The 14200-nt window shown below is 41.6% G+C and overlaps 1 protein-coding gene across 3 annotated transcripts in view; it reads right to left on the reverse strand.

The window, feature by feature from the left end:
- Positions 1-14200, reverse strand: part of ano3 (anoctamin 3) — a 55368-nt gene that overhangs the window by 24735 nt on the left and 16433 nt on the right. For all 3 annotated transcript variants that reach the window (XM_080873239.1, XM_080873241.1, XM_080873240.1), the window contains one exon: positions 6005-6211. In XM_080873239.1, coding sequence (XP_080729365.1) covers positions 6005-6211 — 207 coding nt within the window. The remainder of the gene's footprint in view (positions 1-6004; positions 6212-14200) is intronic.

Genomic DNA, 14200 nt, shown 5'->3' on the forward strand with positions numbered 1-14200 from the left:
GTGATTTGAATGTGGCATGGTTGTTGGTGCCAGACAAGGTGGGTTGAGTATTTCACAAAAAGCTGATCTAATGGGATTTTCACATACAGTTGTCTCCAGGGTTTACAGAAAATGGACCGAAAGAGAGAAAATATTTAGTGAGCAGCAGTTCTCTGGGTGGTGATGACAGAAGAGAATAGCCAGACTGTTTTGAGCTAACAGGAAGGCAACAATACCTGACATAGCCACTCGTTACAATCAATGTATGCAGAACATCTCTGAACACAGAGAAGCAGATGGACAACACAGAAAGTCACTGTTGTCAGCTAACAACAGGGAACCAAGGATATAGCTTGCACAGCCTCACCAAACGTGCACAAGAGAAGACTCGAACAACATTGCTTGATTTGATGAGTTTCAATTTCTGCAGGAGTGTTGGGAAGGTAGGCTCTGAATTTATCATAAACAACATGAAAGCATGGATCCATTCTGCCTTAAATCAGTAGTTCACGCTCATGGTGGCATAATTTTGTGGCACACTTTAGGCTCCCTTAGTACCGACTGAGCATTGTTTAACCACCACAGCCTGCCCTTTATGACCACAGTGGATAAATCTTCTGATAGATGCTTCCACCAGGACAACACATCATGTCACAAAACTCAAATAACCTCAAATTGGTACAACGAGTTCACTGTGCTCAAAACGCCCCCACAATCACCAGATCTCAATCTAATAGATCACCTTGGGGATGTGTTGGATGTTTCCAGCACCTTTACGAATATACGCAATAATGAATTAAGGAAGCTCTGAAGGAAAAAGGGGGTCCACACTCAGTACTTTGTAAGATGTACCTAACAAAGCAGCTAGTTTAAAGTTTCCCCACAATTAAAGTTAATATTTGTAGTTTTTTTATCATTTAGAAATAAAAGTATTGTGTTGAAAAATGACTGGCGTCTGGCTAATATTTGGTAGTAAAACAAATCCGAAAGGAGACGAGATGTCCAATTACACTGTGAAACTAATATGAATATTTGAAGCTGATCAGTTGCGATGATTCATGAAGAGGCTCAGAAGTAAAAAGCGAGCGGATTTATCTATTTTATTTCACATCTGGAAAAAATATCATTATAATACAGATGAGCAGAAATACTTGCTACTTAATGTGATGTTAACTGTCAAAACCTTTTTATCTTTAAGGGGGACCGGTTATGTTTCTCCCTGTTTTCTGTCAGGTGTACTGTTACAGGGGGAAGAGAGGTAAAATAGCTTCTTTCTGTGAGTGTATTAACTGAGGTGTTGCACCAAGAACCAGTCTGAGATAAGTAAGGATTACTTTGGACTGTTAATAATGCGGAGTAGAGTCAAACAATAGACTTAATGTAGAAAAGCCAGTGTGTTAGTGTGAACTACATTACCCAGTGGCCTCTGGGCAGTGATGGGATTCATGGGATTTCTGAGCTAGATGGTCTTCGTTCGTTCCTGGGCTAACGATTGAGGAGAGAGCTGCTGGGAAGGAAAGCAAATAGCCCATCCTGTATTTGTTGGGGATGGTGTGCGTCACATAAACAAACCACACCATATTACCCCCCCACATCCTCCTACTGTATGCCATACCTCCCTGTACCATCCATCTGACCGCCAATAAACTCCACCTGCGGTAATCTAATCCCTGGATGTCAGCCTCTCCTTCTGACCGAGGATAGTTACTATTGCAGCACCACCCAGCATTAAACTGACATACACCATTCTGTACAAAGTGGATAGCCCGCCTTCTCCAGTTTTCATAGCCGACGCTCATTGGCCCTCAGAAGAGCCATGACAGCTTCTTGAGGTGCCTTCACCTGAGTAAACTCCGTGCGGCGAAGCAAGGGAGTAGCATATCGGTGGACTCCCTCTACCTGTATGCGGACTGTCCTTGATTCAAGAATGTCGATTGCCTGCTGGTCTTCCTTTGACCTGGTGACCTCCTTTTCATTCCTAAACAGGAGGACATCAAGCTGCCATAGCCTCTCAACATCTTTGGAGAGCTCTGAAGTCTGTGGGATGAATGATGAGTGCAAGCATGCCTGTCCAGCGGCTGGATGAGGAAGACTCTTGGCAGGTCCCTGCAGCATCAACCCCAGCTCTGTGCAGACTGCTACTGGCCCTCCAGGTGGTCCACGAAGCACCGGGTATACTGGAGTGATAAGGTGCGGGTGATCTGATCCAATCAGGATCATAGGTTTCACCTTGCTGAAACCTGTGAAGGGAAGTCTTTGTAGGTGACTGTACTTCCTTTTGAGTGTTTCCACTGGGCTAGATTGCTCCGCCTGAACCAGTTGTTCTGTTGTGAATGCATTTAGTATTTGATGCCTCACCTTCGGCTTAGCTTTAGTGGACACCTCCAATGATATGCTTCCCCCATGCAGCTGCAGGACATCCTGTCTGATGGTTCGGAGGGCCAGAGCCTCGTCTGTTGGGGCTAGGCCGAGGAACTTCACAGCAGCAGGCAATATTATGGTTCTCTCTGAACCGTCATCCAGCACAGCATAGGTGTCCATGGTTTTCTTCCCATTGCGGACCTGAACTCTTACCACCTTCAACATCACTCTCCCAGAGTGACTGGGATGGTCAACATAGATGACACTGGATGCTGTGCACATGGTCAGGATACTGAGGTTCTGCTCTTTAGCCTTGGCGAGGCTATGTAATACAAGGAGGTGTTGCTCACCACAGGTGCTGCAGGGTTTCTTAAGCGTGCAGTTGTCAGCAGAATGGTTCCGGCCACACCTCCAACATTTATTCTTATCTCTGATCCAGTCCAAACCGCAGCCACATCCAGCCGGGAGAACTCATTACATCCACTCCAGTAATGCTCTGTCCCTTCACAGAAAGAGTAGTAAGGCTTGAAACGTTCTCTTTTCTTCTGCATCGCAACAGCCTTTGGACCTGGATGGGCCACAGCAGGTGGTTTGGTGGCTGTGGTTTCAGGTCCATAATAAACAGAGGCCAACTTGGGTTTGCACAGGATATCGCTGAGTTCACTCTGTACCAGTTGTCTTGGTTGACCATACTTCTGCTCAAGAGCCCTCATTGCACTAGTATATGGAGTTGGGTCATGGATGTAGCATTTAGTCACTTGGAATGCACTTGGGAACTTCAAGTGATCTAGCAAGATCTGATACTTATAATCCTCGGACAAGTGCTTGTGAGGCCCAAGAACACTATCCAGTCCTTTCTTCAGTAAGGCAAAGTCACTCTCCTTCCCAGAACTGAAAACAGTGAGCTTGGGCTTAGGGAGGCCATAGAATAATGCAATCAACATTTCCAACATACTGGGTTCTGAACTCACGTGGTTTGCTGCTGGGGGCATACCTGGCTGAGGTCTAAGCTCCTGTGCAGATAGCACAGGCTGGAATGAAGCATATCGAGGCTGTTGAGGAAGAGGGCAAAGTGGGGGGGATCCATGGCTCAAAACCCCGAGTGAAATCCTCCTTTGCAGTAGAAGGTTGCATAGTGGCTGGCTCAGCCACTAAGGGAGGGTCTGGTTGAGGTGTCTGCGATGGCACAGGAGGCCCAGACATCTGTATTGCCGGTGGAGCTACAGTGCTGGCTACAGCAGGTGGAGCAGGAGTTGCTGGATGCACTGGTGTGAGAAGATAGTAAGGACATGGCGAAGTGAATCTCGGGGCAGACGTTGATCTATCCATAGAGAGCACTGTGGGTGGCCCAACGTGTGCAGTGGAAGTGCCAGGGACTGGGGCTAAAGGAGCTGACATCACACGGATGGGCTCTGTAATTCTCTCCCCCTCCTGAATTGATTCGGGCTCCCTGGCTGTAGGATTTGGTGTAGAGACAGCTGAAGCCATTGGTTCCACCTCCATTAATATCCCCTTTGGCACTGGAGAGGTGAGCTGCTCAAGTCGCTGCACACGTTTGTTAAGGTCGCGGGACTCTGCTACAGTCACTTGCAGAGATCGCATCTGATGCTGGATATTAATCAGACAATCCTCCATTCTTCGCCATCTTATCTCCTCCACATCCGGCCTCCTTGTGTAGTGGGAGTCTGACGGTGCCATCATAACCTCCTCTGTTAGATTGGGTGACAGCCTTGGCCCACGGATATGGTAGGACAACTCATAGTCCACCAGATGTCCAGGGATTCGATGGATCCTGCTAGGACTGGGACTTCGTGCATCATCCTGCTCTCTGGAGGCAGCCATGTCATGCAGGTGCGGCATATCCGGCTCGAAGGACCAAAGTGGCTCACCACAGGTGCTGCAGGGTTTCTTGAGCGTGCAGTTGTCACCATTCTGTACACGTAAGGAGGTGGAATAATGAGCAGAATGTGTCCCTTTAAGGTGAAGTGTGATCTAATTGTCTTTATATAATGTGGGCACTGTTCAAGTTCTCATTCAAATAAAAATTGTGTGGATTTTTATGCCTGTAGTTCCTGTTTCAAGGTGCGATAAAATGATAACAATAGCAGTAAAATATAACCCGCTGTACATTTTCAGTTCTCTAGCAGTTTGTCTTCCAGCTTGAGAACCACTGAAAAACATCTGTCACTTTCCACAGGTGGGAAACTGTTGATGGATGATCTTCCTTGTTTACCAGCTCCTGCTTTTTGCTCTGTCTACACTCTCTCCTTCTGTCTGCACTCTGAGCCAAAAAGGAAAAAAAAAAATTCAGACCTGCTCCTCACACGAAGAGACGGTTTACACCAGAATAGAAACACCTCGTGCAGACAGTGTGTAATTCTTATATCAAGTCCCACTTTTGCACACTGCACTCCGCACCAAAATAACAAGTATGCAGATAAAGGGCATTTCAAGGTCAGGAAAATACCAATATGCTGAAGTGCTGCATGCACTAGTTTTCATGCTGTGAAAAAAATAGCACTCTCACCGTCTGTGGCCTCTAAATATTCTTGAAGCTGTTAATGAGACCGAGTAATTTTCGTCTCCAGCAGGCACATCCGTGGTACTGGCCCATAACAATAATATACTGCATTTATATTACCAGCGTTTTCCCATGCTATCGCATTCCCTCGGAACGTGCTCCCAGCAGCTGCGACTTTGCGCAGTGTTTTCTAAATCCCCTGCAGCATTAACACAATCTGTTCCATCAATATTACACACAAACCTTAAGTACCACCATCAATATAAAAATCCGTGTAGTGACCAGCTCAATTCCTGTTGAACCTAAAGTTCAATACAATCAGTCCACAGGACAGAGAAAATAATTAAACATGCCATTCAGACAATGAAAGGCGATAATGGTGAAAACATTTCAGAGGCTTTTGTTTTTTTGGAAATATTATACAACCTGTGATGTATACAACACAATTACTTCACAGAAAACACTTACACTGGGGGAAATAATTCTTTAGGAAGAGCAATGCTGAGTATAAACCCAAAGAACACTATCCCCATCAAGCATGGAGATGTAAACGTTATGTTTTTGGGCCGTTCTTGTGCTAGAGTACGTGATAACTGTACGTCACTGTGGGGCCATTAGACGGGGCCATGTACCATAAAATCCTGGAAGAGAACCTCCTTCCCTCAGCCAGAACTCTTGGTCTTCTAGCACGACAGTGATCCAAAACATGCAATCATACCACCAAAAAACAAACGAGTGACTAAAGAAGAAGCACATTAACCGGATCAAGAAATTATTTCCTCCACTGTATATTTATTAGGAGGCCCTGCAGACCATGATTGCTGTGGATCTTTAAAAAAATTAAAATAAAAAATAAAGCTTCGTCAACAAAAACAAGAATTTCTTATTTCAAGTTATTTTTTTTTATTTATTTCTTTTTGGCCAGCAAAGAACAGCAGAAGTCACAAATTAAAAGCAAACAAGACACAGTGATTAAACCTACAGTTGTATGATATTGTAATGTTAAAGTGTGCACATACTTTCATGGTGAGCTTCAATATCTCGCAAGATCAATTTAAATTGATGTAGGCGCTCTCTAATAACTGAAGCATCTCGTCCACTAATGAGTATAGAAAACATGTGAGTTACTGACAGCGGACTGACCTGTCTGTGGGGGGAGGAGGCTGCAGGAAGTGCTGATGCTCTGACTCAGACCCTCAACCTCTGGTTTAGGCTCCGGGCTCAGAGGCACAGACAGGAAGTGGTTGAGGTTGGTTGGATGAGTCTGACTCTGGGCCAGGCAGGGCAGACTGCGGCGAGATGGCTTTAGGCTCTTCTCCTTCAGGATCTCGCTGATGCTTGTGTGCATGCCTGAGGAAAAAGAAACGGAGGAAAAGTTCATGCCAATAGTTGCTTAAAAGAAAGAAGAGCAGTCAGAAATCTCTCAAGCCTAAAAAAATTCCATGCATGAGTTTTTCAGAATAGCTCATGGAGAAAAAGAAAGTGTTTTATACACTTAGTTTTATGTCATATTGTACAATTTATACACAGATCCACTGTGAAATTTATATTTCTATATACGGCAAATAGAATAATACAAATATGTTTTAATCAGATGCACTTGCATTAAAGGATGGATTGGCTTTGGCTGCGCTCGTTGATGAAGCTCTCAAAGAGACATCAAAAAAAACAAAAATTATGCAGAGAGAACTACTCACCACTACATCAGCACTTCATTATAAGTCAGCAATACTACAAAAGTGGTACTCTAAAGTCCATGTGGTATGTGATGGTTACACGTATTACCACGAAAGTCTCTGAAAATAATCAGGGAAGAGGTCTGCTCACAACTCACACCGTTAGATTACATGTTGACAGCTGGTAGCATAGTAGCTAATGAATGAGAAAGTGATAAGAAAATATGAAAGGCGCACCGCTCAACAGAAAGTAAGCTTACTTGTTATGGCTAAGTGGACAACAGTCATGTAATGCTGTTCTCCAATTTCAATGCTTGTACAACATTGTGGAAATCACCACAATGATGGCATTTCAGTTTGGACATTTGATGTTGCATCAGTTTGGATAATTCTTTAATAAATCCAGCTCTTCTGGGTCAGCCAGTTTTATATAATATAATAAACACCGCATGACTGGATTATCTCTTCAATAAAGCAGCTGAAGTCAATAAACAGTAAAATAACACCCCTGGTAAGATGTTAAAGTAAGAAGAACTTGACATGCTGTACATCAATTATAGCATTAATGAGTTTCTTTCCGCTGTTTCCTATCAGGTTTCCATCCATTTTCTTAATCATTTATCCAACCAGGGTCACAGTGGGGCTGAAATCTATCCCAGCTGACATTAGGCAAGATGTAGGGTTACACCTTTAACAGCTACATCACATGACTAACAGCCCAATTCAGAATCAACATTTAATTAAAGTGTTTGTCTCTGGACTGTGGGAGGAAACCAGAGCACCCATAGAAAAGCAACACCAACACAAACATGCAAACTCCCCATGGAAAGCAGATCATGAATCATCACTGAGGCAACACGAGAGTTAGTCAACCTGCTACAAGTTTATTTAAAATATTCATCTTATCATTTTACTTCCTTGCTTGTATCTGCTTTGCATTCACCATTTTTATATTTGCTTGTATCTTACAAAACAGCATATATGACCAGTAATAATAACAACAAAACATAAAAAAAAAACTGAGCGCCCTGAAATCATGAGAGGGGATGAAAAAACAAAACAAAAGAAAGGCGAAATCTCTGTCAAAAGGTCCACTTTTTTATGGGCTCCACTGATAATGTCTGTCCTTCATAGTGCATTAAAACCATCAGCATTCCCTCATTTCCATCAAATGACGCACTCCAGTACCTCGAGACCAGCAGTGCCTTAGCACTCCAACCGCCTGAACAAATAAACATTTAATAACATTAACTTGTTCTACACCCCGATTAGTTTGCGCTAACAGAATATTCATCACTGTGACGATGAACTGTAAAGAGAGAAGTTAATGAGAATAATGAACGACCATCAGTTGAAACAGAACACTGTAAATGACCTTCAGCCTCAGCTCTGCAGCTCCTGACTTATTTATTAACAAAATTAAGGCGTTGTCTTTAGACGGGAACGTGACTTCTTTTCACATCCAGTGATGAATTCACTCACTGACCTTCCTGAAACATTCAAGTGAAACATGAATTGATCATTTACTCTCTGTACAGTGAGGGCCCGAGCTGCAAGCTGTTCAATAATTCATTTTCATGACATTGAGCTGAATGGGTTTGTCATGGGGAGGCCCTGTAAATTAAAGAGGACGTGGCACGCAGTGTTCGTCGACCGCAGTCATCCTCATCCTTCCATCGTGCTGCAGGTTAAGCATTTAAACCTGTGAGTGTTATGCTGAACACAGGGTCATATATGAGATCTTGAAGAAGATTTTAATTCATTTTCGTGTTTCTCACCTGTTTTCTAGGCCGCACTTTCTCTGGTTTAAAAGCAGGAAGGACCAAACTGACCCCCATGTGGTGTGGGCTTTCCTTGATGACATAACGAGGAGGAAAGCTTGGAGGCAGCTGGAGACCAAGTTTCCACTATTAGCATGCTTAGTATTGTTTAAATATAGTCTGTTAATGAAAGAGCACCACTTTAAGTTAATTGATTCTTTTTTTCTTCTGGACTGGTCTGCACAATCTTAATAAACAGATATTTACATGCGAATATGCAGAATTTACAAGATGCTTGGTATCAGACCTGGTTTCTGTTTAGAGTCTGCTTGTAGACTAAATTTAAATCAGTGATGAGGTTTAAGAAGGATTTACTTGTAGTTTTTATGGATGAAATAGAAAAATGTAGGAGTGTAAAAAATAAAAAGTTTGAATGGATTATTCAGAGTTTGGACTGAAGCGAGTTATGTAGAAAGCAAAAGAGGGATTGAATTTGCTGATATACAATCTGAAATCCATTTGCTGCTGCATGACAACAGTTTCGCATCTTATAAGATTTTTGAAATCATCTGCATTTGTAAACAATGACTAATGCACGCGGCAGGATGTCTTGAGCCACACATCCATTTTTTAACTATCTGGAGATATGCTGGCAACACTGGAGTCTGAAAAATTTGCCTTTGCCCCGTAGGCTAAGGCAGCAGACTGCTTTATATAAACAAGGGTCATTTTGGTAAATCAGGCCACAGTGGCTGCTCTACCAAGGGCCCAACTTTAAAAGGTTATAGCCCGGTGCAAAGTTGTATGTTATAGTTTCTCCTTTTAAAGTTTAAAGCATCCTGTTGCTCTTCATTTTTTACAGTTAATGAATTTAACTGTAAATGTGCAGCATTAATCCCCAGCTCCAAAGACAAAGGGAAAATAAAACAAAAATGCAAGCTTCGAATCGGAAACAACTTAATGACCCCTGATGCTTTTAACATTCAGCCAACCATCACGGGATCTTTCAGCACTGAGTGAGAATAAAGCCAGTTTAATATGCAAGCTTGTCGGCCAATCATGGTGTTCGTTCCCCCAATAACCCCGCAGATATGAAATGAATGAAAGTCGTAAGCTCTAGCTAACATCTACAATGAATTATTAAAGTGAAAAACTTCAATGCATTAAAGAAAAATTGTGCTTACAGCTTAAAATCCACTCCATTCAAGAGCGGGGATTTAAAAATAACTCTGAATGGTCAGCAAAAACACGACATGGGGGCTGGAAATTATTTTTTTGTTTTCATCATGTAATTTGTCCTCAGGCTCATAACAACATGGGATCACAAAGGTTCCTCCTTGGCACGCTTAACGTTTCAGTCAGTTTCATCAGAGGCATTATCAGAGAGAGTCATTACATGCAGAGACTGAAATCTGTGGGATAAATCAATTCAAAAGACAGTTGTAGAGGCACAACTTCCAAGTTTTAAAACATTATTTTGGGGAAAAGTTTTCAAACTTTTTAAGTGTCAGATATGACTGGTGATCCTATACAAGTTGTCCCAGTGGCCACTAAAAGGCAATGCTTCAAAATAACTGAGCAACTAAGTTCCCAGAGGCATTTCAAGATGGCAAGACTAGTGACAAGACTTGTTTCTGGAAGGACTTTTGATATTTCTAATCAACTCAGAGCTGTAGGTTGTCAAGCACTTTTTTCTGTGGGGAGACTTCTTGTGACAATTACATCTGCACTAACATTTAAAAAGAAAACAGAGCTTTTACGGTCCGGTTAGCAAAAAGGCTCAGCGCGTGTTTTGCTTTATGACTGGAGTAAATCATTGAGAGCTTAAGTGGCTAGAGGCCTAAAGTGTACTGGTCACAGTGGATTAGATTAAAGAGTGGCTGTATCCTTATACAATGTAACTGTCCAATAAGCTGACTCTGTGTTGAATCGCTTATGTTTATGCATAAAGGTTAAAAAAGTCAAACAATGTCCCGATTATTTTAAAAGACAGCAGCAAGACTCAACATGTCTGAGATGATACGTCAGAGCAAAGTGAGCTAATTGGTCTGCGGGGGCACTGCTTGGTGGTCTCGATGGGTCCTCAAAGTTTAAAATAGACCCACAAATTGGAGTTGGTGTTGTGTGAAATTGCTTCTGTGGAAATTGAGATGATTTAGAGATGATAAAAGCACCATTCAAATCAGACTCTGTGGATATTAGGGATATGATAATAGTTATCTGACAATCACTGGCCTGATCAATAATATTGGCCCAATTTTGTCATGCAGGATGAATCTATGTACTCTGTTGTCAGAGCATCTGAAGACGGTGCACTGTGTAAGACATAAATATAAAAGGGGTTCATCTAGTAATGCTTAATCTCGCTGTGTTCTGGCTTAAACTGGTTTGTGAGGAGAAAGTTAATCCCATGTGCATGCTCAGACTGTGCGTGCATGTGTGCACGTCCGAGTTTTGTACGGGACTCGCCCACTATTCAGAGAAAAAGACGCTCGCTGTGAGGTGATAAGGTTAAAAAACACCTCCAAATTCTCTCTGCATCAGCATACAACAAAGTCTCTAAGACAGTTTCTGTGCACTCTCGCAAACACCCACTCAGGCTCATCTGACGTGAAGCTGGACGAGCTTCAGGGAGGGTCGTGATCTGGGATTTGGATCTCTCCTGTGCAGCTTGTCCATGACGGTCTTTTAATGTGAGATTAAAAGGATTTTTCAGGTCTGTCCATGTGTGTGGGTATGATACCGTATACATGTGCCTGTTTGATCGTATACTGTGTACTCTATTACTGCCTCCAAATGTTAGTGACAAATGCTAAAGCCAAGAAAGGAGGATGATTATCAGATCGTTATGCTCCTCTTGATTAATTCTGTCATAATATGATAAGTCTGGCGTACGCCTGACAGCTTCACAGCACTGTGTCTAGGTGTGAATGCAGCGATTCTACTCTGAGCCAGCTGGAAGAGCAAGCGGTTGATTTGAAAAACAGCAAGGATTTGATGATCAGGTACAAGCAGTGAGATATTAAAAACAGTGCGGTGAAACAGACGTAAAGTTCTGCGGGATGTCACTTTGAGTCACTTTTGTCCGCTATCACTGAAAAGGGCTATGAGGCATTGAGGCTTTATGTGAAAGGATGTTGCACAAAGAGAATTCAGGTCAGTGGGCTGTTTCCCATCATGCCTCTAAGTTTCCTTGCTTTACCCTTTGAATTATTCATCCTTGTTCAGCTTATAACACTTTCGCTGTCACAGCTTTCAAATTAGGAACACTGCATCAAGGCCTTTTCAAACAATGCTGGGGTTAGGTACTTAAGGATTAAACATCACTTGGATTGTGTCATCAGATTACAAAAGAAAAATATTAATTAGACCAAATTACATTTAAAAATTCGATTTTTTCCATATTGATTAGTTTACATTTTCATTGCATCCTAAGATAACACTTTTTACATTATCAAAGCGAGTCACTCCTCCATGCTGGATCACCATTATTTTCTTCATGATGTTTAATTAATATTTTTTTTTCAAGACGTGGTGATTTATAGATAATTGAGTTTTTCATTATTTTTTTCTCTATTCACATTTGACACACAATCACTTTGGTTAAGTGCTATGTGTGGCCTCCGATGAAAAAACAGCAGGAGTATCTCAAAAGGAAAATACACTTCACCCGAAGGCACTTCTTTTATTTCATCTCTAAAAGCAAAACAAAGTAAAACTCAGACCAGACGTCAGGCACTGGATAAATGCTGTCAAACCCTCTCTCTCACAGAGAGTTGGTCAGAATAGAGATTGAAAATGTGACGTCATTCAGGGGTAAAACCGCAAAGAATTCTGGGAACTCGTGGCAAGCGGTACTAGCGCACGCAGGCTTTCAATTGAAATCAGTTATACAGCGATAAAAAGAAACACAAAAAATGGCAAGAAGCTGTTGTATTATTAACTGCAATAGCCGGTCGCATGACAGCCACGGAAAGCCGACGGGTAAAGAGATCGGTTGTTATCGGATTACGTCGTTGAGGAGAAATTGTTTGAGCCATGTTTCCGAAGTAACAAAGAGGCGACGGATGGCCTGGATTGCAGCCATTCAAAGACCAAATATAACGTCTCAGAACACTCCAGCTCACAGGTTAGTCTGCTCCAAGCATTTCCACAAAGGTGAGTGTTTTGTAGTAGTTAATACGTCATTTTTCTTAACATAATTGGTGATATAGGTTACAAGCAAGTCTGAAATTGTCAGATATGACTGGTGATCCTATATAAGAAATTGTCGCGCTATGCTCCTTTGTTTATTGTGCATAAATAGTGAATTGTCCTGAAACAATATTGTGTTTCGCTTCTGTTATTATGGTACATTGACAAAAACATATACTTTTATTCACAGGATAAAACAGGTTTTTTGTATCACTAATTGCCCAGTACGATTACAGCATACAATATTATTGTCACTGCTACATTTCTGTGATGCTACCAGAAATTATTTCCACTACTAATTAATTACCGTTGAGCTCAAAGGTCCTATTAATAAACGGTTAACGAATGTGTATTTATGAAGACGATTTGTGAGACTGGTAAACTTATGATACGTACGATGGTCTTTCGTTCTACACAGTGTATTTCAAGGTCCGTACCTGGGCTTGTTGCAGTGACCTGAAGTTACTAAACTTCATGAGTGTATGCACTCACTCCAAGAACCGTGTAATTATAAATATGAGCGTGGTGAAAGTTGGGCAGCACGCTAACGTATTTTGTCCACTCTGTGTGCTCGTAAGGGTCTAACCCTTTCACTCCTTTGATTTTTTCCTCGTATCTTTTCTTTGACTTTTCATCAAGTCTGTCTTTGTACGGACCGGCATTGTTCTCCTTCGTTTTGTACATACCTTTTTTGGGGGGCAAAGAAAAACCAAGAATTTATTGGAACCGGAGAATGAATGTTTTGCGGTGCTGCAAATGCTTGCATTTGATGCGGTACTTGGATTGTTTCGCCACGAGTTCCCGGCATGCAACGCGCGAAAGTCACGTGGTCTGTCAATCTCTATAGATCACTGCAACTGTGAACATGTAACCTTGTTTGTGTTTTTTTTATGATGAAGCTTTTTTCTTCTTCTTCCGTGAACGTCCACATTTATTTTCTAGGATGTGAATTGTTTTTAAATGTCAACTCAATGATTTATTGGTCAAAAATGGATAAAAACCCTGAATAACCAAGTGTGGTGTGTACTGTTATTGTAGAAATATTTAAAATATCATGTCACATTTGACCTTTGACTTTTCATCTGAGGCCACTAGATTGATGTGATGGTCAAAGTGATAATACTGCTATATACAGCTTTTCAAAACTATGTTTCTTACTGCCGTTCAACAGCATAACATTACTTTGGACCTCTGACCTTTTCTTCAAGGTCAAATAAATTCAAATCTTCATAAAATGTCTTTTATCTTTAAAGCTATGCTTGAAATTCTGCTGCCTTTGCTTGTTTGGGAACATTTAGAAAATGATGTTGGTATATGGTGTTTCTAAATATCACATTCAAGGATGCATTTTATACACATTTGACCTTTGACCTCACTTTCACATCTGCGTTTCTTTCAAAATACATTATTTTCCTGCACTACCACAAAGAAAACAAATATTCCCTTAAAAGTAAAGAATACCCAGAGAGTGAGCTGCACGGGGGAGATTTGCACTCTCGGAGTGTTTCTTGTTATCATCATCACCATTAATGTTATATTTCACTGTACTTTCTGGGTGTGTAATACTTCATGTTTTTCTTATATAATAAAATCTTGACAGAATCAGTTCAGATGATAATAATGTGACCTGAGTGCTCTCTCTGCTAGCTGCTGGGACAGACTTATTCAGAAGTCTGTGTTAATGTGACTGATGTTGTCTCTCGAGAGTT

This window comes from Rhamphochromis sp. 'chilingali' (assembly GCF_963969265.1).
Source record: "Rhamphochromis sp. 'chilingali' genome assembly, chromosome: 2".
Taxonomy (NCBI): Eukaryota; Metazoa; Chordata; class Actinopteri; order Cichliformes; family Cichlidae; genus Rhamphochromis; species Rhamphochromis sp. 'chilingali'.